The sequence below is a fragment of the Carassius carassius genome, chromosome 45, assembly GCF_963082965.1.
Source record: "Carassius carassius chromosome 45, fCarCar2.1, whole genome shotgun sequence".
Lineage (NCBI taxonomy): Eukaryota > Metazoa > Chordata > Actinopteri > Cypriniformes > Cyprinidae > Carassius > Carassius carassius.
The window spans coordinates 12,450,558-12,478,360 of record NC_081799.1 but is presented as its reverse complement, the minus strand read 5'-3'; the positions used below and the strand labels follow the sequence as shown (position 1 = coordinate 12,478,360).

The 27,803-nt window shown below is 38.0% G+C and overlaps 2 protein-coding genes across 2 annotated transcripts in view; both read right to left on the bottom strand.

Annotated features, from left to right (window-relative positions):
* Window positions 1–13,497: 13,497 nt before the first annotated feature.
* LOC132126987 (C-type lectin domain family 10 member A-like) overlaps window positions 13,498–27,803 on the bottom strand; it is a 33,864-nt gene continuing 19,558 nt past the window's right edge. The window contains exon 9 of the mRNA XM_059538607.1: window positions 13,498–13,720. Within this exon, the coding sequence (XP_059394590.1) occupies window positions 13,591–13,720 (130 nt within the window). The 3' untranslated portion in view covers window positions 13,498–13,590. The remainder of the gene's footprint in view (window positions 13,721–27,803) is intronic.
* Window positions 18,498–21,200, bottom strand: LOC132127641 (C-type lectin domain family 12 member B). The gene is made up of 5 exons (XM_059539619.1): window positions 20,811–21,200; window positions 20,418–20,711; window positions 20,141–20,268; window positions 19,849–19,949; window positions 18,498–18,718 (listed from the first exon to the last, which is right to left on the bottom strand). Exons 1-5 carry the CDS (start codon window positions 21,070–21,072, stop codon window positions 18,592–18,594), a joined length of 912 nt encoding a protein of 303 aa, XP_059395602.1. The 5' UTR covers window positions 21,073–21,200; the 3' UTR covers window positions 18,498–18,591.

Below are 27,803 nucleotides of genomic sequence, written 5' to 3'. Positions count from 1 at the left end.
GATTTTGGTGTTGCATTGTTTTTGGTAGAGGCAAAAGTAGGTCCAAGCAAGTCTGCCAAAGCACATGAGCTCCTTGGTCTCTTGCTGGGGGACTGGGTGGATACAGGGCCATCCTCGTAGTTTGGCTGATCAACCTCCTCTGACCAGCCAGTTTCCTCCATTGGACTTTCTACCTCTCCTTGCTGCTGAAAAACATTAAATCAAACTAGTATTAGTTTACAGTAAATTTATGTACACCAACTAAATCTTATCTTAGCCCAAATTCATCCTTTTTTTTATTTTTTGTGATTCTCTATTTAAACATTTTTAAATGTATAACTATGTACAACAAAGCCCAAGATCCTCCCACAATCATAAAATATAGAGATGAAACTTAATAAATTAAAATGAAATAAAGTGACAAGAAAAATAAAATAAAACTATAATCAAAACATACAATAGGAGGATACATATTAATCATACTATTTTTGTATATAGATTCAAGTCCAATTAAATGGAGATTATATTACTATTTATTTACACTGTAGGCCTAATGTGATAATATATTTCCTAATAATATTTAATAATATTTAAACATAATATTTCATTTGTGTGTGTATTTGATGTATTTATTTGTTACTTACATTCTGTTGCTTGGTGAGGTCATCCACCACAGCATCAGTTATTTTGAAGTAGATATCATTGGCCTCTGCTTCAGAGAGAAATGGTAGATCCTTAAACCGAGGATCAAGAGCTGATGCCATTCGCAGTATATCCTGTTCATCACCAGCATATCTCTTTCCCAGATCTTTTGCTATAGCAGCCTTGATACTCTTCACGGTTTGTGTGTCATCCAGGTGTTCTTCTGTGCCCGTGACAAGCTTTGCATAAAGTGGTGCAATGATGGAAACAGTAGGCATGCTCTCCTCTGACATCACTAAGGTAGCATCCTTCATGGGCTTGAGTGCCTTGAGTACTGCTTCAGCACATGTGATGTCAGCATCAGTCAGTGTGAATATATCCTTCTCACTCTTGCGGACCTCTGTTGAAAGGAGAGCTGCACAGATGGCTGGCTGCTGCTCTAAAAACCTGTCCACCATATCATACGAGCTGTTCCACCTTGTAACAACGTCTGTAATTAGTCTGTGCTTTGGTAGCTTGAGCAGGAGCTGATTTTGTTTAAGCTGCTGGCTAGCTATGGTGCTGCGTCTGAAAAATGCGGTGACGCGTCTGACCCTGCCGAGTAGTCGATCCACTGATGGCACTTTCAGCGCTTTCTGTGAGGCGAGGTTAAGACTGTGTGCAAAGCACCGTATGTGGCTCATGCCGGTGTTCTGTCGATTTGTGCTGCCTTGTCGAAAAATGCTACCTCCCATTAAAACCAATGGTAGCATAATTCGATAGCGAAAAGTGTTACCTATCAGATTTTGCTTCATGCATGATATTAATAAGGTGTGAGGCTTTATTAACATGTACACCTACCCCAACCCTAAACCTACCCTTACAGTATGATAAATACAGTGTTGGTAGCATAATCTGATAGGTAGCATTATTTGTCAGAACACCGGCAAGTTCAGCCGCCACATGCATATTTGCTGCATTATCTGTAACTAAGACAGGATCTTTTATGTTCAGACGCCACTCAGCAACGGCCTCTTTCAGTAGGGCAGCGATGTTCTCTCCGGTGTGGCTATCGTACATCGCTCTCGTCTGCAGTACACAGGATTCCAGCTTCCATTCGTCAGTTATGTGATGGACCGTAAGCGTCACATATGACTCGGTAGCCCTTGACGTCCAAGCGTCACACGTCAAGGCAACCTTCTCAGCTAAAGCTAGACATTCCAACACGTTTGTTTTAACCTCCTTGTAAAGATTGGGCACAGCGATATCAGTGATGTGTTGCCGGGACGGTATAGTGTAACGAGGCTCCATTGTTTGCACCATATAACGGAAACCTTCGTTTTCAACCACACTGAGCGGGCGCATGTCTTTACAAATGAAATAAACTACCGACTGGGTTATTTTGGTTGCACGAGTTGAAGTCGTTGGTAATTTGTGCGTTTGAACTTGAGCAAGGGTGAGTTGTGACGAGTCGACTCGTTTAGCTTGCTGTTCGTTTAACTGAGTGTCTGAATGGTGTCTTGCTAAATGTGCCCTCAAATTCGTGGTATTACCAGAGTACTTGACTTTTCCCTGACACAGTTTACAAACTGCATGGCTCCTGTCGATATCGGTGGTGCCCTCTTTACACTGGAAGCCAAAATGTTTCCACACTTCAGCACGGAATGCTGCGGGAGCCGGTCTTACATGTGGTTCAGCCATAACTACTACGCTGTTATTAGCTTCTAGCAAAAAGTTAAACACTGTGAGGACACTAGTGGTGCGTCTCAGCATAGCCATCTAGCGATAGGGATTTAAACATAAACATAAACGTGAACCGTCTTACCATGAATATTTTTGCACGTAAAAAAAAAAAAAAAAAAATCGATATTGCGTTTTTGAAAATCGATACAGTATTGCAAAAAAAAATATCGCGATACTCAAGTGTATCGATTTTTTCTTACACCCCTAATCAGTATAGCCTGGGGTGATTTTAAACGTATTCTTTACAATGATTCATGTACTGGTCAACTGGGGCTAGCTGAGTAGCTGTGCCAATTAAATTAGGTAGCAGCAGAACTCCTGCACCCCCTGACTGCATCCTGTTTACCGGCGATCCCCGCGGACACTCTCTGCTCCGATCTGCTGTGTACAGTAATTGCATTTAGGACAATGTCGCCTTGCAGAATATTGTAGAGAATGAAAAACTTACTCCCCAAAAAGACAGATTCTTCAGTATGACAAGCATGGACTACATTACCCATGAGGCCTTACTGCTAGGGAATAGTGGAGGGGAGGGGATACTTGTTCATTTGTTTACGTTAAAAGGTCATGGCAGAAAGTTCAAACAAAAAAAGTTTCTGATTACATGGATGCTTGGATGTTTATGTCCACAGTGGGTTGAAATTTAAGAACTGAAATGTGTTATATGGTTTCATATCATTCTTAATATAGCCAAGGAGGCTTTTTAGCTCAAGTAACGTATTGAATTATATGTGTATTGAATTATACAGGAGTTGTTATGTGCATATTGATTGTGGAAAGGCTATTAAAAGGTTGCACATGTGTTAGGTTACAACGCTCCTGCAGTTGACTATCCAGATCTTTTCCTATCTTGACAGAATCTGCATTTTTCCATGTATTATATTTAGGGATGGGAACAAAGAAACAATCATTTGTATGGTAATCAGACTACACTGATTGTTTTTAAATCGATTTTTAAGAGTGAAGTCCAGTTTTCTTATAAGCAGTAATATTTAGTGACTCAAAATCACAGAATGACTAGAACCACACTGTTGTTGGTTCACTCAGATGAATCATTCAAGATGAATCGTTCAAGAGTCTTTTGTTCAACAATTGACATCACTTGTCAATCTTTGTTTTTCATGCACTAAAAAGAACCGGTTCATAAACCACACTGTTTTTATATATTTAGTTAGTTTTTATTCAAAAGAACCATTTGTAAGATTCATTAGCTCAGGAATCAAGCTTCACTGGCCAAGCCAGGTTTCTTTGTTTTTTTTTTTTTACTAAAAGCAACCACTTTTTACTAAAAAGAATAATTTGTAGGAATCGCTAACTTGGGAAATTTACTCTTTTATGTTACTGTTGACTATAACAAACCTTTTAGGAATTGTTTGCTGTACAGAACATCATTTGGTTCCAGTGTTTGTTCATTTAAAACCCAAATCAGTTCTTGATTCAAAACTTTACTTATAATGGCACATTATGAAGTAGGTACTGTCTCCATGTCAAGCTGTTGGGGTTTGATGCTGTCCAACAGTTTTGTCAGACAACTGTGTTGAGTATTCTGTGTACGATGTGATTACAGACTGCTTTTCTGTGATCTCACAAATGCTTAGCACTTCTAAAGACCCTCAGCTTCTGTCAGGATCAAGCTCTTGGCCCGTAATAGGGACCATATAGACGGGTTAATTAAACTTAAATAATTGATAAAAAAAAGTGGCAGTTATGACCTGTGGTTTGAAAGGGGAAAAACATATGGCAATAGACAACTTCCCATCTCTTCTCTGCCAGTCTGGGGTGACGCCCCCCTTTGCTAGCTTTGATGATGTCAGCCAATGGTGGTGGCAAAATGCCAGGGTGGCATTAGGTATGCTGGACAGGTGGCAAAGAGAGAGAGAGGGACACTAGCATGACACCGTAATGAGAGGCATGCCAACTGTTTCCCCGTCTGCCGCCGGGCACGGCTCTCCGGACCGTTAAATCACAGAGTTGAGAGGCGTTTCCTGTTTCTCTCACTCTGTCTGTCTCACACCTGCACTGTCTTTCACTCTTTCTCTCTCAATCTTTACATAGAATCCATTTATCTCTTATCTCTCTGATGGAATCAGGTTTCTCTTCTTTGAGCAGCATGTCCCGGTTTTTCTGTCCTTGTCTATTTCTTCCCTAGCAATTTCCGCAGCTGCTCGGTCTGAACTTGACAGTCACTGAATGACACAAAGTGACCGGGCCATCTCAAATCATGAGGTGTTACACGGAATGATCTGGTAAGAGGATTTCCTGTTGTCAGGCTGTGATTTAGTTGTCAGTAATTGTCAAATAGGGGCTGGAAATGCCCTGAAAAACTGCCCCGGTGTTGCGAGGTTATTGTATCCTCCCGATATTTCTTCATTCATCTCATTATCTTGCCATCCTGCAGTTGGTCTCAAATAAATGCACTATTGGCATCTTATCGTAGCAGATACGTATTTAATCAGGATGTAAATATGGATAATTAGAGTGATTATGAGTTAGTCTGATCGAGTCTAATTGTTTTTGACATGCAGCTTCCTCTCCGCTCTGAATTGCAATTCATTACAAGCTGGCCGAAAGTTATCGGAACAGACCAGTGGAATGTGGCCTCGTCACCGCTAATAGTGGACGACGGCCATAATTAACCCAACACACTCTGTCACCATAGTCACAATCTCATTCAGACAAAGCCGCTGCAGGGCCTTTTAAAGCGTGTTTGTATTTAACCCAGATTAGGTTGGAGAGTCATGCAATCACATTTGAATAAATGTCTCATTATCTCTAATAGTGTTGGCTTATGGTCGCATGTTATTGTCGGAAATTGTTTCAGGTTAAGACGATTACACAGAACGGTAGAGGAACGTACACGGTGATTGCCATGACCTTGTCAGGGCTTGACAGTAACATTTTTTTTTTTCAATTGCCCCGATCAGGCCAACAGTTCAGATTCCAACTGGGAATGTTTTCAGAGGCTGTGAGCCAAAATAAATAAATACAAAAAAATAAATAAATAAATAAAATATTTTATTTAAAAAATACTTTTATTAAACATTGTTAGTACATTAAACAGTTATTTATTTATTATTTTTAACTATATGTTTTTGTTAAAGTTTCAGAAGTAAAGTTTTTAAATATTTTTTTATTTATTTATTTATTTATTTTTGAAAGAAAGTATTTATTTATTTATTTACAAAAAAATGGGGGGGGGGGGTATACTTTTATTTAATTTGAATACATTTAAAGTCCTTTTGAAGTAACTTTATTTTTTTAGAAATATTTTGTTGTTGTTGTTGTTCTGGAATGTTTTTAAAGACAACATTTATTGATACCCATCAATTTTATCTTTTTTTTTTTTTTGTTTGTTTATTCAAATTTACTTTAGCCTATATACAAAACATAGAACTTTTGTTAACAAAACAAATAAAAATACACCATGCTATAGGGCAGGCTATGCCTAATATAAAATAGCGAATAACTTTAATAGTTTAAATAGGTATACAAAATTGGAAATAGGCTAACCAATAAATAAGAAATGTAGAATATTTATTAGCAAATCTAATAAGAAAGCTTACAGCATACATCTTGATGTCAAATAAAATAAAATAAATGACTCAATGTTTAAATAAAGTAGAAATCAGCGAACAATGTGTAACCAATTAAATGAAAAACAAATGTTTTTAAAATGATTACTATAATATATATATATATATTGTATACTATACTTATAATTACTCTAAAAAATCAATACGATGGTGGGTCGATGCCGCGGTGGGCAAGTGACGTAACCGGTGTTGCAGCTTAACACCGGTATCACCGTCAGCACCGTCTATCGCGGCAAGCCTATTCTGAATGTCTCTTGGCTCAGGTACTGGACAAAAACCCAATAATTGTAGCAAAGTGAGAAATCAATAAAGGTTGCTGAAGGGCTTGAAAAGGTTGTAAATCAATAAAGCAGAGAGGTGAAGGCCTCAGTTACATGGTCCGAATACTCGCTGCCTGGCTTCTATTAGCTTTATACTTGATTGGCTATTGACATTAAATGTGTGTCCACTACATATTTCCCCAATGAGTTGACCAGATCAGTTTAAAATGGTTTCTATGAGCTGTTTTTCATCATGTGTGTAATGCATATGATGAACACACACACACACACACACACACACACACATAGACCTGCCTTCCTATGCGGGCAATCACGGAAATGGTAACAGATAACATTCTCTGGTATTTGTGTGTGTTTTAATGCAAGCATTTATTAAACCCTTTTGTAAACATTTGGCTGAAAATTATTTTGATACATTTGGGGTTTTCTTGTTTCTAGAACTTGAAGCTCAAGACCTCAGAACAGACTTATAATGTAAGAAACATAGTATCACCTGCAGTTGCTATGAGACACCAGCCCTCTGTAGGCTGGTTAAAGGCCAAGTCACACACAAAAGCGACGACTTTGTCATGTTCTTCATTCTAATGACCTTCGAAATATCATTTAGTATGTCTCCAACTCTCCCCGACTGTGTCGACTGAACACTTGCCTCTTTAAAATACCTTCTCTGCTAAAGAAATTCAGAAGATGAGAGGAGAGTTTATTTCAGCTTAAAGCAATAGTTCATCCAAAAATGAGAAGACTAAAGATCCAGATCAATGTCAAAGTGATTAAATTATGGCAGAAGTTTTGTTTTTGGTGAACTTCATTCAGCAGTTTTCATTATCCCATGAGCATTTACAGAAAGTTTTCTCTTTTATAGTGCCATGACAGCCATTTTAGATCAGATGGAAGTTCATTAACACTCTTCTCAGTAGTCGACATCCAGCTCATCTGAAAAATCTCAGTATATTGATCTCTGCTTAGCTCAGTCATTATTCACATATTTATGAGGATGTTTCCCTCATTCATAAAAAAGCATGCCACCTTTTGATTTGAGAGAAATTGAGGAACTGACAGTCTGGATTGCTGTAAAAATTTAACAGTGTACATAGTTTAAATGTCATATTTTATTAGGTATCTCCATATTTTAAGATGAATACACTTGAATATTTTCACTGAAAACAAAACGTGGTCTAGTGCAATATTTTTTTGGGTTTGTAATTTCGGGTCTGTAAAGCACTTTGGTCAGCTTGTGTTGTTTTTAAACTTGCTATAGAAATAAATGATTGGTTGAATTGATTAATTGATTGATTGATTGATTGATTGATTGATTGATTGATATAAGCATTATCAAGATATTTATCCAAATCAGGTGCTGTCTCTGTGGAAATAAACTTAGAACATACCCCACATTTTACTGTGTCCTCACGCAAAGTAATTGTCTGTCAAATTTCTATAAATCAAAATAACACATTTTCTGCACTGTTAGAATATCATCTCCATCTTTTTGTTCATCTCCTATGTCTCAGCAATAGTTCTGTTAACATAAGTAACATAAATACAGAGGTGTATAGTATTAGATATTAGCAACTTTTACTCTCTATTTCACTCTATGTTTCTGTAGTACAGAGTATCTGTATTCTTTACTCCACTACATTTGGAATGAGTGTTGCAGTTACACATTAGATTTTGTATGGCACCTAGCTTTTCTGCAGCAGTTTATTTATGCTACAAAAGATGTGATATTGCCAACTACTATCTTGTGCAGTTTGCCCTGACCCAAATTTGTCAACAAGGCTACTTTATGTGATTTTGAGTTTCTTAGCCAGGATTTGTGAATCACAGGTGTTTTTTCACTTTCACTTTCAATGAGGCCGAAACCAGCACATCCAGTGAGAAGACTTTGACTTTAATTTGACATAACATTATTTAATATACCTTTTTGAAGTATATTGGTTTTTTTGTTTGTTTGTTTTTTTGTTCCGTTTTATTTTTGTTTCAGAAAATAAGAGTGATTGCTGTCCTCACAAATCACCTCTTTCTTGTTTTTTTTTTTTTTTTTGTGTTTTCTGTGCCCTGTCTTGGACCTTTGTCTCTTCCTTTCTCCCATGGTGCTTGTAATCAGTTTGTATCTTATCTTATCTGAATCTTATCTTAGCTTGTTAGCCTCCTGTATACTGTATATACAGCCCTAGTGTTTCTTTAGTTCTTTGTGAGTTGTTGAATGTAATGGTTGCATGTTCGCCCATCATTCTGTTCTTTGTTCCCTATGTTTTTTGGCTAATTGTTTGTTCCAGCTCTTCCATGAAATGTCTGCACACAGGTCCTTGCCTCTGCTTGTTGACTGGCATGTCTCTTTGACTTATGCATCTTTCAGCTACTGTGGTTAAATTTGACCATTGACTACAAGGTATATACTATTATATATTTTTAGTTTTCGTATTCCATCTTCCAAATTCCCTCTTTTTTGAACTCATGGACAATCATATTTAGTGAAATAACTGCTTTTTTTGACTGTTACCCTTAATATTTATATCTATTATAAAAGTCTATGATAAAAAAAAAAGAAAAGAAAATTACATAAGAAAAAAATTTGCTTCATTTACAGTGTGTATTTTAGGGCTGAAACGATTCCTCAAGTAACTCGATTACAAAAAATGATAGAGGCAAATTCCTCTGCCTCGATGCCTCTCTGAATTTATTTTAAATCTCACCTCAGGTTTTTTCGCAATGATTGTTTTAATGTGACACAACGCGTTTACGTCACCCACATAGCAGAAGGAGATACAAGCTCTTTGTCTGAAATCGCATACTCTAAGGAGTCAGTAGTGTTTTGATTTCAGGGCGCGGGCAAATGTAAAAAGAACGTCGTGGTGTGTATCCATTGCAAGATAGAGCTGGCATACCACAACTAGGGCCCTATGATTTCTGCGATACAAAAAACACGGAGGGAATCGCGGAATCCAGTCATAAAAACGGAATTTATAGTTTAAAGTGGAATGACATGGAAATTTGCCAAATTATGAATGAATTAATCAAAAATAGGTTATTGCACTTACATCAAATCACGATATGGACTAATATCTGTAAATATTAAGCCGGAACAGTCTATTTAAATATGAATCCTGCATGTTCTGCGTGTCTCTGTTAATGAATGGAGCAGAAGCGCGACTTCCCACTGAAGCGCGCGTGACGCTCTGGTGATTTCAGCGTCTGCTGTCTCACTAAATAAGGACGTGAACACATGAACAACATCTCCAGAACTGCTCTGACAGTCACTTCATGAGCATTTGACCGTTTGATTGGAGTAAAACTAGCGTCACATCACATACACAGAACTGTAAAGGTACGTCAACCCGCCAAAATAAAAGTCCGTTTTAGTTTAAAGATAACTATTTGCCAGAGATGTATTACTATTGTTCAGCAGAATGTACATAGCCTACTACAAAAAAAAAAAAAAAAAAATCAGACATTATTTTATTATTTTTTTTTTTTTTGGTTTAATCACACAACATATTTTCCATGTTTTATTTTTGATAGTAAATCCCCTTTGTTTACCAAAAAGTTAAGTTTGCTTAATTTTCAATAATTAGAAGATAAATTAATGTTTAATGTTTAATGTGAATCTCAGAAACTGCTTTATTTAAAACCCCAACTGAATGGCAGTTAAATGCACTTAATTTATCTGTCAACTTTATGGTCATTGTTCACAGTTAAAGTATAGACAGAGAAACAATGGGTAATAATTAAATGTTTATTTTTGATGTATGCATTGCATTTTATGCATTTAAAAAGTAAAAAAAACAAAAATTTTCTTAAAACGGAAACTTAGTTGTTCATTTTAAGAGACCCAGGAGTCATATTTTCTCTTGCATAATTAAGATTGCACTTTAATTAAGCAAAAACACATTTTATCCGATTACTCGATTCATCTATGGAATTTTTGGTAGAATACTCGATTACTAAAATATTCGATAGCTACAGCCCTAGTGTATTTGCACTTTCATTTCACTGTTTGGTGTTGTAAATCATTATATTCTGTATGGAGGGAAAAAGAACGTACTCGGTTACTAAACGTAACCTCGGTTCTCTCTAGAAGAGCGAACGAGTACTGCGTCTTAGCTAAGACGCTACGGGAAAAGTCTCTTTTTTCACGAAATACTGAAGCAAAAAATTATCCTTAATTTTGTATTTTTGTAAAGCGCATTTGCAGCAGTACACAGCCATAGGCGAGACGGCTCGTTCGCTCATTGGCTTGTTCTGCGGCAACTGCACAGCCTATCGAGCGGAGGCTGATGCAACATCAGACCAATAAGGGCGCTTCGCGCCCTTCTTGCCACTTCCCGCCGAAACGGGTGTGGCCCAACCTATAAAAGGAGCTCGAAAAGGCTTACTCACCTTACTCACCTGATTTCATCGCCGAAGCGAACCAGAGTGAATCGTACACACGGCAGAGAACGCAGTACTCGTTCGCTCTTCTAGAGAGAACCGAGGTTACGTTTAGTAACCGATTACGTTCTCTTACGAGAGCTCTCTCGTACTGCGTCTTAGCTAAGACGCTACGGGAACCCAATGTAAAACGCCGTGCGCGCAGGGATCACACACCAATAAACCTGAAGCAACGCCCAGGATTTACAGTGCACAGTCACCTGAGGGACTCCCAGAGAGTCCAGGACAGAAAAGGGGAAAGCCCTCCACCCCTTATCTAGCAGCATCCGTAGATGCGGCAATATGACATCACACAGTCGAGGCAAGGCCTGACCAATGTGGCAATCCGGGTCTTACGCAATACTGCCCATATAACAGTCGGCAGCGCATATCGCTCGTGAACTCAGAATTCCCCTCAGGGCCCTGATTCGACTATACCGACAGCAGCCTTGCTTGCAAGGCGGGAACCTCCAGGTTATAGAACCTGATAAATGTAGACGACGAGGCCCAACCTGCCGCCATACATATATCCTGCAAGAAGATCCCAGTAGACCATGCCCACGACGAGGCGACGCCTCTTGTGGAGTGTGCTCTGACGCCCAACGGGCACTGAAGGCCCCTGCACAGGTTTCGGGACCCGAGACCGCCCTGGCGATTTATGTAGGACACCACGGACATGTTGTCCGAACGGACTATGACGTGGTGATCCTTGATATGGGGACAAAAGCGCGTCAGCGCGTTCTCCACTGCCAGCATTTCCAGGCAGTTGATATGATGGAGCTTTTCCCATTCTGACCATAGGCCAAAGGACGGTCTGCCTTCGAGCAGCGCTCCCCTATACCGAAGTGGAGGCGTCCGTCGACACCATTTTCACACTCTGGGAAGTCCCCAGGCTTACACCTGATCGGTACCAGCCGTTCGCTGTCCAAGGTGCTAGAGCCGCAACACAGCTCTGATTGACCTTGAAATGCAGCCGGCCAGATGCCCACGCTCTGCGCGGCACCTGAGCCTTCAGCCAAAACTGCAGGGGGCGCGAATGCGGAGCAGGCCCAGCCGCAGAACCGGAGATGCTGAGGCCATGAGACCCAGCTCCGCTCGTGATCGGGCCAGAACCAGCCAGTCGTCCAAATAATTCAGCACTCGTATGCCTCTGAGTCTGAGAGGAGCGAGCGCTGCATCCATGCACCTCGTAAACGTACGAGGAGCTACGGACAAGCCGAATGGCAGGACTGTAAACTGGTATGCCTGGCCCTCGAAGGCGAATCTCAAATGTCGCCTGTGGTTTGACGCTATCTATATTTGAAAATACGCGTCCTTCAGATCTATTGACATGAACCAGTCTCCTCTGCGAATCTGCGCGAGGAGCTTCCTGGTCGTGAGCATTTTGAAACTGCGTTTCATCAATGCCTTGTTCAGCTGTCTTAGATCCAGTATGGGCCTGAGACCCCCGTCTCTCTTGGGCACCAGAAAGTATCTGCTGTACAGCCCCCCCTCGCTTTGAGCTTGAGACACAGGCTCTACAGCCCCTTTGCTCAACAGTTTTGATATTTCGGTCCGAAGTATGTGTGCTACTTCTGTTTTGACCGTAGTTTCGACGCGCGCTGAAAAGCGCGGCGGGCGTCGAGAAAACTGTAGCGAGTAGCCTCTCTTTATAATGCCTAGCACCCAATCCGAAACCCCTGGAAGCGCTGACCATGCATCTGCATGAATGGCTAAGGGCTGGATGCGAAACACGCTCTGTTGACTGGGCAACGGCGGCGCTCGAGTGTGCTGCGCATCTGAGGCGGGGAACGCGCTGATCACAGCGGGCAGATCGCTCTTCCTCGACCCCGTTCCGGCGCTTAACCGACTGGGGAGAGGCTGAGCCGGTCCCATGGGACTCGATATATCTGCGAGTAACCGTGGGCTGCATGTGTGCACTTTTACCACTTTCAACTCGCTGTCTGTCTGTGCAGAATGTACGTGCACGGGCCTCGTTTTTACAGAAGCCCCGCGCCGTAAGTGACATAGTGTATGTGGGCACTGGGAAGTGGGCATGTTTACTATGCAGCGCGCTCGACCGATCTGTGTCGATCTTATGTGCGCTAGCCCTGAGTGCAGGGCTGTGCTTACATGTGGAGATGGGCACTGGGTAGTGGGCATCATCACTGCATTTATAGCACCATCGGCCGTGGCCGGACGAGCGTGCACGGGTTTCGTTTTTACAGAAACCACATGACGCGTGTGACATAGTAATTGTGGGCACTGAGGGGTGGGCACGTTTACTATGCAGTGTGCGCGACCGACTTGAGTCGACATTATGGGCGCAGGCCCTGTGTGCAGGGCTGTGCTTACATGTGGAGATGGGCACTGAGGAGTGGGCATCGTCACAACATTTATAGCACCATCGGCCGTGGCCGGAACACCAGAAAAAACACTCTTTTTGTGAAACATCTGGGTAGCCGTGATAACGGCTTTTGTGTGCAGGCAAGCGGGCACTCGTGCAGGCTTGCGCATTGCAGAAGACACTGAGGCAGTCACAACTCTTGGAACTGCAACAGCGGCGCGCTTGGGTGAGAGCTCGGCTGCAGCGGAACTCGAACACCGGTGCTTTCTCACACCCGTTTCGGCGGGAAGTGGCAAGAAGGGCGCGAAGCGCCCTTATTGGTCTGATGTTGCATCAGCCTCCGCTCGATAGGCTGTGCAGTTGCCGCAGAACAAGCCAATGAGCGAACGAGCCGTCTCGCCTATGGCTGTGTACTGCTGCAAATGCGCTTTACAAAAATACAAAATTAAGGATAATTTTTTGCTTCAGTATTTCGTGAAAAGAGACTTTTCCCGTAGCATCTTAGCTAAGACGCAGTACGAGAGAGCTCTCGTAAGAGAACCTGTGTTTTAGCAGTAGCAGTTTAAATAAAGCTGTTTTAAGGGGAAAATGTACCCATATGTATTTTATTACATGAACCTGCAGTTCATGTGATGACTTATTTTAAAATGCTCTTTTCACAGATCCATTGAAAAAGTTCACTACATGGATAATCAGCCCATCCTGGTGAATAAGTCAGAGCACAGTTCTCTCCTCTATGTCCATTGGGTTCTCGAGGATCCCAGAACCTGCATCAACAGATCAGCATTACATGTTCAGGGCTGCTTTCTGTATGATATAACACTGACTGTGAGAATCAGTTATTACGTAATAATCAGTTCAGGTCAGTGATTTCTCACCGAGAGTTCAGTGCGCTGTCATCAACCCATTTCCAGCTGCCTTCCACTTCATTGTCAGTCAAACCAATCCAGACATTAGCATTAGCAGATGTTTTCTTCACAAAATCCTGAGAAAATTGAAAAATTAACACATTTATATGATAATGTATAAATGTTTTCTTCCTCTAGACTATAGTTATTAAATTAGTTTCACTCACTTGTTCTTCTCTGTTGTTTATGATGATCAGATCTGCTCCTCTCTCTGTACAGTATCTTCTACTCTCAGTCCAGCTCTTCTTCTCAGAGGAAACAAAGTAAAGATTAGATTGATAGTAAATCCATCCATCTGTAAACAAAAACAATTCAACTATTAGCACTTTATTCCCACAACACTGATCTACTAACAAGTGGTTGTTTTAGTTTTAAAATAGTCCATAATTACCCATTCCATGAATACTTTTCAACAGTTAATTTTTCTCCTGATGTAATTGGTCTCTTTGTTTAATCAGATCCTGGTTACTTGATAATAATCCATCTCTCTCTTTTGCCAGCTGCATGTTCTTGTTTACTAGCTGGTCTCTCGCTTCTGTGAGGTTGACAATCTTAGTTCGTAGCTGGTCTGTATTTTCTGTGAGATCTGTATTCCTGGTTAGTAGTTGGTCTTTCTCTTCTGCGAGATTGGTTATGTTAATTAGTAGCTCACTGCTGTCTTCTGTGTAGTTTGTGTTGTTTGTATGGATGTGGATACACAGCACTATGACTGCAGTCAGTAAAAGAACACACAGCAGAACCAAACACACTACAGCTGCTCTGGAGCTTCTGATCTTCATACAGTCAATTCCTGAAGATTATTAAACACTCATATAACTCAAATGTGCAATATGTGTGTCAAATGTGTATTGTATTATAATGAAATGACTCACAGTACCTGTGTGTTGAGGTGTTTGGTATTTCCTGGTGTTCTCTGTTTCTGTCCTGACATTATGAAGGTTTACAGAATGTTCATTAGCATATATGTTCATCTTCTCTTTATCTTCATCTATGTCCATAGCATTAATAAGGTGGATGTAAATGTGAGATTATTAGAAGTATTTCCTTCAAGTAGACTGCACTGCTCTGAACTTCTGCTTTGAGCTTACTTTTATAAGGCACCACTGTGGTCATGAACATGTGATATCATACTGAGTTACTTACATAACATCAGCTCCCTGAGATATGGGAATGAGTACTGCATCTGCTAAGACGCTATGGGAAAAACTCCTTTTTCTCAGTATTCTTTAGAGGAAGCGAAACCAGTAAGTGGTTTCTGTCACTAAGAGACATTTCCTCACAGGAGACATCTTTTATTATATCACAGCATATTGACATGACCATATTATCTGGCCCTTAACACTAACTTAACTAAAATGTGTTAGTAGTCATAATAGAATGAGTACACGTGTTAAGCTGCTTGGTGTTTGAGTTCTCTGTTTCTGTCCTGACATCATTACTGTTTATAGGTTTGGCATTAGCATAGATTTTCATCTCTTCTTTATCTTCTCTTGAGCTTCACCTTCTTTTATTTTGATATTATTTATTTTTTATTGTGACTCTGGAGCCACATCATCGCAGTGTTTCTCTCTTTGCATTTTCCTTTACATTTATGGATTTGGTATACTCTTTAATCCAAAGCGACTTACACTGCATTCAATACAGATACTATAGATAGACAGTATACACAAACTTTGGTAAAGTTGTTGCTCTAAGTTAAGTGTTTTCTGGTTTTGAGCTTTTGCAGCTGTGGTTAGAAACATGTGATATCCTGTTAAGATGATAACATTTAATGCAATTATTTTATTAAATAATTAACTTTTTTCATTCTCTATGAAACCTATTATAAAAGACATACAGTATATATGAAGTTAAGGTTCCTTGCTGTTTTCCTCTGTCCATAATCAAAGTTAAGCAATGATCATATATTGCAAGTACATTTTAATACACTGACATCAATAATAATATCCTCTGAACTTTTTCCTTTTTATTTCCTGTATCTAATGTAACGTTGAAACCCTTCAATTGGTGAATGTTGTTCTGCATCTGTTCATGGAGATTGTCTAATTCTGAAACTTATGAAACTTCTGCTTCTATAAGACTGCTCTTGAGGTTTTCAGTAGAATTAATTGTGGTCAAAATATATTGTGACTTTTGTGTTGTATTGTAAATTTTTTTGTCCTTTATTAATTTATATTTTGTAGGAAGAACTGATCAACCCCTGTAGTGAATCCATTAAAAAGAAATTGCTTAAGCTATCTGCCTTTGGATACTTTCTCAGTGGTTTTAAGATTTTACATGCATCTTTCAGGATGCCCTCAGTTAACAGCAGATTGGGGCCTGTGTGAAGAACGCTAAGTGCAATATTAGCATTAGCAAACAGGTGTCAGTTCATGCTTATGTCATAGTGAATATTAGCTGTTAGCCTAGCCCTAACAGCAGTGCAATTCTAGCTGCTATGTGTTTTAAAAATGCAGAAAGCTTCAAAAGATTCACACGGGCACCAACAACATAGAAACAAATTTATTTTCTGAATGACTTAGTAAAAAAAGATTTATTACATTGACACTTTTAGAAGAAAGAATCTTTAGCTTACAAAAAAGGCAATACAAGAACACATTTATAATTTAACCTGCTTCTTGTTAGTGGTCATATTACAGATTTTATTTTAAGATGGTTATCTTTCACAGGTCCACTTAAAAGTAGAACTACAAGGATGTGTGTACCATTCTGATTTGTCAAGACTCTTTGAAGTCACAACACACTCCTTTGCTCCATTGGGCTCTCCAGAAGCCCAGAAGCTGAAATTACAAACCATCATTAGTTGTTCAGTGCTGCTTTCTATGTAATATGATACAGATTGTGAGAAACATTTATTACATAATAGTAGGTTCATTTCAATCATTTCTCACCTCGAGATCAGTGGGCTGCCATCAACCCATTTCCATGTTCCCTTTATATTATTTAGACCAATCCAGACATCATCGTGAGTTTTAAAAAAATCCTAATTATAGAATATAATAAAAATAATGTTTTAATATCTTAACTAACATACATTTAATATGAGTAAATGAATAATTTTGAGTTAGTGTTTTACTCACTTGTTCTTCGTTGCTGTTTATAATAGTCAGATTTGCTCCTCTTTTCAAACAGTCTTGTTTGCTTTCACTCCAGTTTTTCTCTTCAGAGGAAATGTAGTATAAACTGGATTTATAACATCTCCATCCATCTGGTAACACAACCAGATTAGTTGAAAGACTCTTGTTCTTATTTACCCAGAATTGAAACTTACTAATACGAGCTTGTACTACACACATACAATATCTTTATAATAATGCATATTTGTGTAGTTTTAGTGTATAGTTCAAGATTACCCATTTCACGAAGCTGTTTTGTCAATATATTCTTCTCTGTCGTTAACTGCTGATTTTGTTTTGTCATTTCTTCATTGGAAGTCACTAATATATCCTTCTCTGTTAACTTGTTTTCAATCTCAATAAGAAGGTCGATCTGTGTTTTATTGAAGGTTTCCGCGCTGTTTTCAAACTGGTAAGTCTTAGTTTTGTGTTCAGTAAGCAGCAAAATAAAGGCCTCCAGCAGAAGAACACACTGCAGAACCAAATACACTGTAGCTTTTTTGTATCTTCTGGTCCTCACAGAATCACTTCCTTAAAATGATGGATATGAAGATAAATCTTAATCACGCACAGGACTAAAATGTGTGTGCTAGTTATTTCAATAATGAAATGAGTCACAGTACCTGTGCTGTTCCCCTTGCACATTTTCGGTCTTTTAGAATCAAACTGTGTATGTCTCCGGTGTGTGGACTGCACCGTTGTGTGCCAGTACTTTAAGAGGCTGAACGTTAACCACACCACTGTGACCACACTGAGCAGTCATATCCTGTTTGCTTATATAAAAACATTTTTGTAGATAAATGATAAAAGATAAAGATCCCCCTAAGCACACACACTTGTAGAAAAACTAAACATGTTGCTTAACCTTTGGTTGAATTTGCATTTTCTTTTATAAATGATTGAAATGAATTCATTTATTTTTTTAATTACTCACCCTCATGCTGTTTTTTTCAAACATGTAAGACCTTTGTTTATCTTTGAAACACAAATTAAGATTTCTTTGATGACATCTAAGAGCTTTCTGACCCTGCCTATACAGCAACACAACTACCATGTTCAGAATTAAGGTTACGGTACTGATCTCACATGGACTATTTTAACAAATAGTCTGAGCATTAAACATGGCAGTTGCATTGGTGTATATGCAGGGTCAGATGGCTCACAGATTTAAAAAAAAAAATGTGATGTAAAGATAAATGAACGTCCCATGGGATTGGAACAATATGAGGTTGAGTAATTAATAACATAATTTGTATTTTTGGATGAACTATTTCATTAAATGTGAATTGTGTAGTTTCTGCGTCACAAGTGTTACCAGGCAGAATTGAAGGAAAAACTAAATAGCCACCATCATTAACAACCACAAACTTATCACCAATTATCAACCCCAAACTTATCCGCTGAGTTGGTGTTAATCTGGAAACATTTTAGCTTTAAGTGTGACTTTGCTAGATGTTGTATCAGTAACAAAATATAATAGAATAATAAAAAAGCTTATTCAGAGTTTCAGTGATAAAGATGTTTTATTACATGAAAACATGTAGTTAAGAAGAATAAGTGAAATGAGACCCATCATGTTTTTACAACCCTTTATTAGCAGTGTAATTATTTCTTTCAAATGTTCTTCTCACAGATCCATTTAAATTTTTGATCACATGAATATTCAGCAAACCCTGATGACAGATTTACAGCACAATCCTTATTACCAGAGCTATCACTAGGTTTTCCAGAAGCCCATAACCTGCAACAACAGACTAGCATTAGATGTTTGCCTGTGAGATAAAGACAGGACTAACTTTGATTTTGTTTAAAATAATTTGGTAAGTTTGACTGTTTTAATGGCTATGCAGACACAGAATATGGTAAATGAGTGTAGGCAGTTGCTCAAAGTTGTTGTAGAGCATTGCTTGGCTGTTGCAATGGCATTTTCAGTACCAAAGCATGCTATTATGTTTGTTGTTGATTGCAATTATGAAAAATGAGCATGAATTTAACAGTAAAAGACTGTAAAAATGCTGCAGTAAAAACCTGTTAAATGGTTAACGGTAAGTACCCCTACTATAAATGGTGAAAAACTGTATTGGACATTACATGTTATAAAAATAAAAATAAATAGAACTTACAGTGAATAACTGTAAATTGACATTCCCAGAATTCCATGTATTTAATTTAAAATTTGATGTTTTTTTTTCTTTTTTTTTTTTAATAACTGTGCAATCTTATTTATTTATTTTTTTTCTTATCAGTTTCAAACATCAGGGTTGTATGTTACATCTAATGTTGTTAAATTAATGTTTATTGCTTTCTTTCCAATTCATGTGTGTTACGATGTTGGTGTTTAGTGTTTGTGTGAATTATACTGTGCACCTTCTATAAGTAATAGGCTTTGGTTCATCATGTGACTCTCATCACCACCTGCTTTTTGTGGTCATCAGTGTATTACACAGGTACAAAACAAATTCCAATACTTCAATATGCTGGTATATTAACATTATATCAGTAAATGAAATGACACTATTTAACATAAATTTAAGTTAAAACCTAAAATGTTGCTACTGTAATTTTTATGTTGAAATTCTGGCAACCACAGCCAAGGATTTTTTTTGTTTGTTTTGCTTAGTTTTTTTTTTGTTTTGTTTTTTGACAAAAGGGGTCAGTGTGTATCTAGGTTGTGAGTAGTTGAATGGATGGATAGATGAACAGGCAGATGGTAGACTATGTCAGGAGAGGCTGTAGTTCTGAGTGGAGTTTGGTGGATGGAACTTAAAAGCTTTTGAAGGTATTTAATTTGATCAGTTTGGTTCTAGAAGTAGAATAATAGTCTGAAATATTTTAGGTAGAAGTAAATATTTTAATTAATTGATTTCTCACTCAGTGATCGGTAAGCTGTCATCAACCCATTTCCACGTGCTCTCCACCTCAGTCAGACCGATCCAGAATTCAGAACCAGCAAGATCCGTTTTCACAAAGTCCTAATAATACAATAGAAATATGTTTGAATAAACAAAAACATTTGTAAATATAATAAACACAACCTTACCCTCTAAAGGCTCTTGTATTTGTTTTACATATGAATCCATTTTTTGCATGAAGATGTCTCAGACAGCCCACAAATGTATAAATTATAGTTTAGTACTTGACAAACACCCCATTTTTCACTCACTTGTTCCTCTTTGTTGTTTATGATGATCAGATCTGATCCTCTCTCTTTACAGTCTCTTCTGCTCTCTCTCCAGTTTTTCATCTCTGAGGAAACATAGTAGAGACTGGATTGATTGCACTTCCATCCATCTGTAAACACAAGGAGTACAATAGTTCGCTTGGTATTCCCATCCACATTTATTGACACAACTTATTTATAGCAGGTTATACCCAAAACATATCGTCTGTTTCCTTTTAATATTTAATGTTTGTGTAGTTTTAGTGTAGTTCTTTATTACCCATTTTGCTTATCTTCAGCCACAATTCTTTCATCTCCTTATGTAATGTTTCATTTTTTGCAAATAGTGTTTCATTCTTATCTGATAAATTTGTAACATCACTGGCCAAGTTGGATTTTCTTTTCTTTAACTCCTCTATTTCATCTGTGATGTTTTTGTTCTTGATGTAAAACTCCTCAATCATATCATGGAGATTGACACCCAGCACAATGACTGCAGTCAGCAGAAGAACACACAGCAGAACCAAACACACAACAGCTGATCTAGAGCTTCTGACCTTCACACAACCACTTCCTGTAGATCACAAATATGATGATAAATATTTTTTAAACAGATATTTAACTCTAATGCACAAGGTAGTTTGTGATACTATGATGAAATGATTCTCAGTACCTGCGTGTTGAAGTGTTTGGTGTCTCTTGGTGTCGGTGTTCTCTGTTTCTGTCCTGACATTATGACGGAATCTAGCATCTCTGTTGACATCAGTGATTGTCTCCACTGCACCTTCTCTTTCCATCTTTCGTATCCCAATGCTTCTACTGGTGTGTGTTACATCTAGAGTCAAAGTTTCTGGTGTGTGGAGCGCTCCACTATGTACTAACGCTTTAAGAAGCTGAACATTAACTAAACCTCTATGACCACACTGAGGAGTCATTTCCTGTCTGCTTGTAAAAAAAGAAAAAAGAAATACTGAGAAATCTATATTTTGTCCAATGTAAACTGTTTGCTTGTAGGACTTACTGCATAATTATTTGTTTTAATCTCTCATAAAACCCTCCAACTAGATGAAAATATGTAGTTCTGCACATTTTCAGTACTGTGCAATCATTTGTGAATTTAACAAACATGTTTCATCAAGTGTCTAAGGGCTAGAGATCACAGTGAAGGAGATTTTGGATTTGAACCATTGAAACTTTAGACTTGTAAACAAAAGACAAAGTCAAATTTGAGCTTTATGAAAATTAAACACTTCAAGCTTTTCTTTTAGTCTCTTTTCCCTCTCTGTTGTTTATGATAATCTGCTTATTTATGATCAGATATGCTCCTCGTTCTGTATAATCTCAGTAAAAGATGTCACTGGACCTGTACCTTTTCAAAAGATACACATTTGTCCCTTATTTAACCCTTATTTGGTGCATGTTTGTAGTACCTTAATCAGTGTTGTGCCAGTTCATACTTAAAAAGAATTTGCTCAAAGTTCAGTTCACACAGATGATAATGAACTAGTTCATGTTCATAGTTCATTTTTTTTTAAAAAATGAACTAAGTTCACATATCTAAAAACGAACTAGTTCACGTTCATTTGTTAAATTCTTTTTAAGATAGGCCACTATCTTACTCAATAGAACCTCTTTACCATCCATTACCAGCTGCAAATCACTGCCACTCCAAAACTAATCAAAATTATTGTACCAATAAACAAGAGACAATTATTTATACATTTCAAGCTTTGTGTATTTGATGTATTTGTCATGTCTGTGTGAGGCATACACTGAGTTTCGTTAAGTTAGGATGTGCTCTAGTTGACGTGCAATGCAAGTGAGCGCGCGGTTAAAATCATGTCTGACCCGCTCCATGTCTCATATTGCGCATCCTATCTTACTCGGTCGTGCTGTTCACTTTTCATAAATCAACATAAATGGAAAAAAAAATAACATTATAATATTTTAACAAATATTAAACGCGCTTTTTTTAATGGCTACAACAGTATAGTATGCCTACATAGCCTACTCTCTATTTGTACAAATTTCTGCACATTAATTTAATTCTGAATTTTGCACACACAAGTTTAAAGGCATTTGTTCAAATCAAGTTCACGGATAATTGTGCGTGCATTTATTAGCCTAATCATTATGATACTAAAATCCTAACAAATAGGCTATGCTATGTACAAAAAATCAGATGAGCCCATAAAATGAACGGTTAAGCATTTTCCTCCCATAGAAAACCATTATAAGAATGCTTAATGTGGCTTAATGCAGATTAGAATGCAATAACGAGATATCGATACTAGGCTACTGTGTCCACCGTGGTCTCCTTTTTGATCAGCGGAAACGATTTTTGCTTGTTTGGGATCTGACTGTCCAGCGTATTTGAAAAAGTTAAGCAAACTGTCTTTTTGACATTTTTCCCCTGCGTGAAACGATCGAGGCTAACAGCAATCTCAACTAGTACAACAAGCGCGCAAGTCATGTTTCACAAACATTGAACACTACACAAACAGTATTTTTTTTTTCATTTAGGCAATTAATTTTAGTGACACAGGAGGTGCCGGATCCAATGTCGGAGGTGACGGAACATGTTCCGGCTCAAATTAAGCCCTGGTAAAACCTGACTTTTCAAATGAGCGTGAACGTGAACTGCGCGTGCTGTTCATTCCTGCCAGAGTGAGCGCCGCTCTCGTTCACGTTCATTGTATGAAAAGTGATTCGTTCAGTTCAGCGTTCGGCGAAAATATGAACGCGTTCAGTGAACGTCGTTCTTTGAACGCGTTCATTCACAACACTGACCTTAATACTAGTACCTGAATTACACATATTATATATTTTGAACCCTTGCTCTCAGCTCATCTCTTCAGCTGAGGGCAAATTATGTATCGACAGAAAATAATGACATTTCTGAAATAATGTTTTGATCTATTTGTTATCTCAAATCTTTGTCTTCCACCAAAGCTGCTAGTTCCTCTCCTGTAAGCTGTTAGTCAGAAAAGCAGAACAGAACTGATCTAATTTCAGTTATGTCTGAAGTTCAAAATCACTCAAAACTCAAGAAGGCTAAAAAAAGAAATGTATTAATATTATGATGCTGACACCAAATTAAGTTTATTAAGAGCCACTGCATATGCATTCAGTTATTTGAATGAGAATAACAACTTGATGTTTATCATTACTTTTACATAATATCTTGACATCCACCTTTTTTTTTTTCAAATTTTACATTTTACATTTTACATTTTTTTAGATGCTTTGGTTCACAAAACTGGAAAAAATTATACAAGACTTGTTAATGGGGCAGTACCATTACAAAAAGATGCATCATTGTGTCTTATTTACCCCGAAAAGGGCTATTATTATGGGGCTAATGGGTATTAGCCCAGCTAAAGATATTGTGCCATTTTTTCCCCTCTGTCCCTCAGAGCCACTTCCACATGCATCTTAGACATGCATTTTAAGACAAGACAAGTATTTTACTATTCTGAGACACTAAAATGTACCACTAAAAATGTGTATAGAAAGTCTTGGGTTCTGTACCATGGTGTGTTTTTACCTTTGTTTAGGCCTAAACTGTCATTTGTTATCATAATAAAATGAGTCTCAGTACCTGTGTTTTGTTCGGTGTCTCTGGATGTCAATGTGCTCTCTTTCTGTATTGGCATCACTACTGTTAATATTACAGTACTACACTACTGTTAATATTACATCTCTTTATTTTCTCTTTCCATCACACTCAGAAATTTTCAAATTGCCAGAGTAAGTGTCCGTGACGTCACCCATAGGTTTCCGAAGAGTGTTTTTGAAGTCAAAAGTGTTCAGAGCGGGCCGTCGCCATCTTGGCAGTGCGTCACCGTGCATCACTCCGGGGTAATCGAAAATGTGCAAAAAGGCGGGAGCTGGTTGCTGAAGCCACGCCCACCTAGCGCCCCGGCGGTGAAAGCAGCGGCAATCCACCTGTCACTCTAGTGGCCACGCCCTTAATTATGCAGAACTTTAAGGCTTAATATAATTTAAACGAACGAGTTATAAAAAAATACACCCCCCTCACAGTTGCCCTGAAGGGTAAAATTAGCTATATATACTGAAATAATTTTTTGAACCAGGCTGTAAAAAAAAAATTCTGCTGTAAATTTGGGCATTTTAACATGGGGAGTCTATGGGATTGACTTGTTGTGTCATTAACTTAGAGATCCAGTGTAGGCAAGCATTCCAAACAGACATTAGCTGCAATGTATGTTTAAATAAAAGCATGAAATGTGAGACAGAGAGTAAGTTTATGACAGAACACAAAATGACCATTCTCAAATGTATCCAGTTTTAACAGGTTTGGCACAGTTTACACAACATTGGGTAGGGTATGTATGTAATGGGGTTGTTGGATGTAATAATGAACATAGCAGTCATCATGAAGACACAGCGGATTACCTTTGTTTCTTAAGGGAATGCACTCCCGATCTACCTAAATGCAAATCATTCCAGCTTCACCTCCAGAAGAACTGAGGGTAGTTTTTTAATGAATCTTTGCAAGCTCCTTTCTTAATAAAGTGCTAATTAGCGAGTTTTACAATGAATTTGACATCTCTCAGTGAGTGCTCGGAAGAGAGGCGTTGGGTGATCAGAGCTCATTTAAAGCAGAATGCAATAAAACAGCGTGCTGTAGACAGAGCTGTTCTTGACAGGGTAAAAAGGGTGTTGTTTTACAGAGAAATTTTTAATCAAACTATGTTACAGACTTTTCATTAAAACCATAAAGAAGCAACCTGAAATTTTGGTGAGTTTGGTGACATCTGGTGACATATAGTACTCAATGGCTGCATATATGCTGAAATCTATAATCCATTGTTGTAATGAGCTTAACATCTTAAATTTTAGATTTTATAACACTGAAAGTGTAGAATAAAAAAAAAAAGTTATACATTGTTGGGTGAGACTATACAAGGTTGCCAAAATATGCTTACAGACCGACCTGAACATGGAAAAGACAAAGTAGGAGACAAAGTAATCATTTATTAAAAAATAATAATAATAATAATAACTCAATAAAGTAAAATGGAACCAAATGGTGTCAAACAGGTAAGGGTAAGCAATAAACCTAACAAGTAACAAGTTTTAAAAGCACTATTATTGTTTTATAGAATGTTTTTTTTTCTTCTTCTTCTTTTTCTTCTTCTTCTGTGTTGTTTTCAATGGGCTGCTCTTCTCTTCTTTGCGTTTGATTCCAGTTTGAATAAAATAGCAGACTGAAACTGATCTTAGATCACTGTATGAACTCTAAAATCATGTGGCCATCAAGTACACAGAGTGTGTTCTTTCTTCACTATTAGCATTAGAAAACCGAGGTACTAAATTAAACATGTTTCCTGTTACTCCCCAACCGATAGTCCCGCCCCAAGAACACACTATAAGTTAAGTCAGTGTCAGACTTGGTAAGGATAATTATACAAACAGTAATTCAATTTAATGTTTTTCCACATTTTCATGATGGACACATCATTTGCATTCATGTTGTAATGTAGGGTTAACTTAGAGTTAGAGCTGGAACTAACTTTAGTGACTATATGTGTTACTTATTTCACATATTGGTAGTCAACTTAATATGTAATTAATTACCAAAGACTTTTCTCACAAATCCATCTAAAAGCCTTATTACATAGATAATCAAACCATCCTGATGAAATGGACACAACACAGTTCTCTCCACTATTTCCATTGGTCTCTCCAGACCTCCAGAAGCTGAAAGAACATATAAGCATTAGATTTGACTTTCACTTTTCAGTGCTGCTTTCTGTGTGATATGATACTGTCTGTGAGAATCATTTATTACATAATAATCAGGTCAATAATTTCTCACCCAGAGGTCAGTGTGCTGTCATCAACCCATTTCCAGTTGCCCTCCACATTAATGTCAGTCAGACCAATCCAGAATTCATTACCACGGGAAAACTTTTCTGCAAACTCCTAGTAAAAAAAAAGCAGACAAGCAACTTCCAAATAGACATCCACATACCATATAAGAAAATATATAGACCTTCTCTTTTCCTCTGCTCTCTTTTTTCACTTACTTGTTTCTCTCTGTGGTTTATGATGATCAGATCTGCTCCTCTATCTGTAGAGTATCTTCTGCTTTCTGACCAGCTCTTCTTCAGTGAGGAAATAAAGTAAAAGCTGAAGTTAGAGTGTAACCATCCATCATGTACTTGGTTAGTATCTGGTCCATCTGTCCTGTGAGGTTGTTGATCTTGGTTAGTAGCTTTCTGTCTTCTGTGCAGTGTGTGTTGTTTGTCTGGATGTGAACACACAGCACTATGACTGCAGTCAGCAGAAGAACACACAGCAGAACCAAACACACTACAGCTGCTCTGGAGCTTCTGCTCTTCACTGAATCATTTCCAGAAGATGACAGACAATAAGATACATATAAAAGATTAGACAATACATGCAAGTTATTATTTTATTTTTTCTATAATTAAAATAGTAATGTCACCTCTTATTACAATAAAATGAGTCTCAGTACTTGTATGTTGAGGTGTTTGGTTCTCCGTTCCTGTCCTGACGTCATGAGTATCTGCTTTGATGTTGGTGTTCATCTCTTCTCCATCTCTGCTGCCCATTTCCCATATTTCATCAGTGTTTATATTGCCATAAATGCTCTCTGACATTTTCAGTCACTGTGAATCAGCCGTGTAACGATAGACGTTGTTTCTTCTCTGCAGTTGTCTGCTTTTTGACATGGTACTTTCAACAGATGAGTCCAAAGTGTGACAAAGTATATCAACGTGCATGAAAATGTGTGAAGTCTAGTCTGTTCATACCAGTTAATTTGCATAGCAAAAAAACAAAAATTGTTGTTCTGGTTCTAGAAGTTCAGAGCAGCAGAAACAGCTTCTAAATTCTAAGTTGCTGAATTTAGTGAATTTAATATTGCTCAGAAACTTATCTCAGTTGCATCTAATCTGAGGTATTGCATCAGTTATTGCTTTTGACTGACTTCCTATCATACATAGTGGAAAATATTTCTGCAGTGGTTAAAGTGAATGTATTGAAAAAAAAAGAAAAAAAAAACCCCTGCTGACTTGCTGCTTGCAGGTTTGTAACTCATGACACATAAAAAACTAGGTTACAGCGACCAGGGGCTTTGTACAGGGGTTAATGGTGACACAGTTTCAGGAGGGCCTGAACCTGTACAAGGGGCCCTGAATCCCCAGCGAAGCCTCTGACGGTGAGACACTTTCAGTTGCAAAGGTAAATGGGGAAAATGATTTGAGGATCTAAAGTATAAATTTGACGCTACTTCTAATGGTGATTTTGTGTCAGGCTTGATGTTTCCATTTTCCTTTGCTACTTTTAAATCTCAAAAATATTTTTCTGTTCCAGAGAACAGTTACATATAATTAACTAGATTGTACATATTACTATATATATATATAATGCTATATATTAGTACCTTTCAAAAGGGTATTGGGCCAGTGACAGTTTTTTTGCACCTATTGTTTTTAGAGTCCCGGACAGATGTGACAGAAGAGACATTGTTGTGGTCTGAGTGGTTTAAAACAGCATGCACTCCTCATTTGGACTGATTTATTAAATAATTTATTATTAATTGTAATAATACATTATATTTTACTGCCATTATTTACAACTATGGTGATGGTAAGCAGCAGCTTAACTCAGA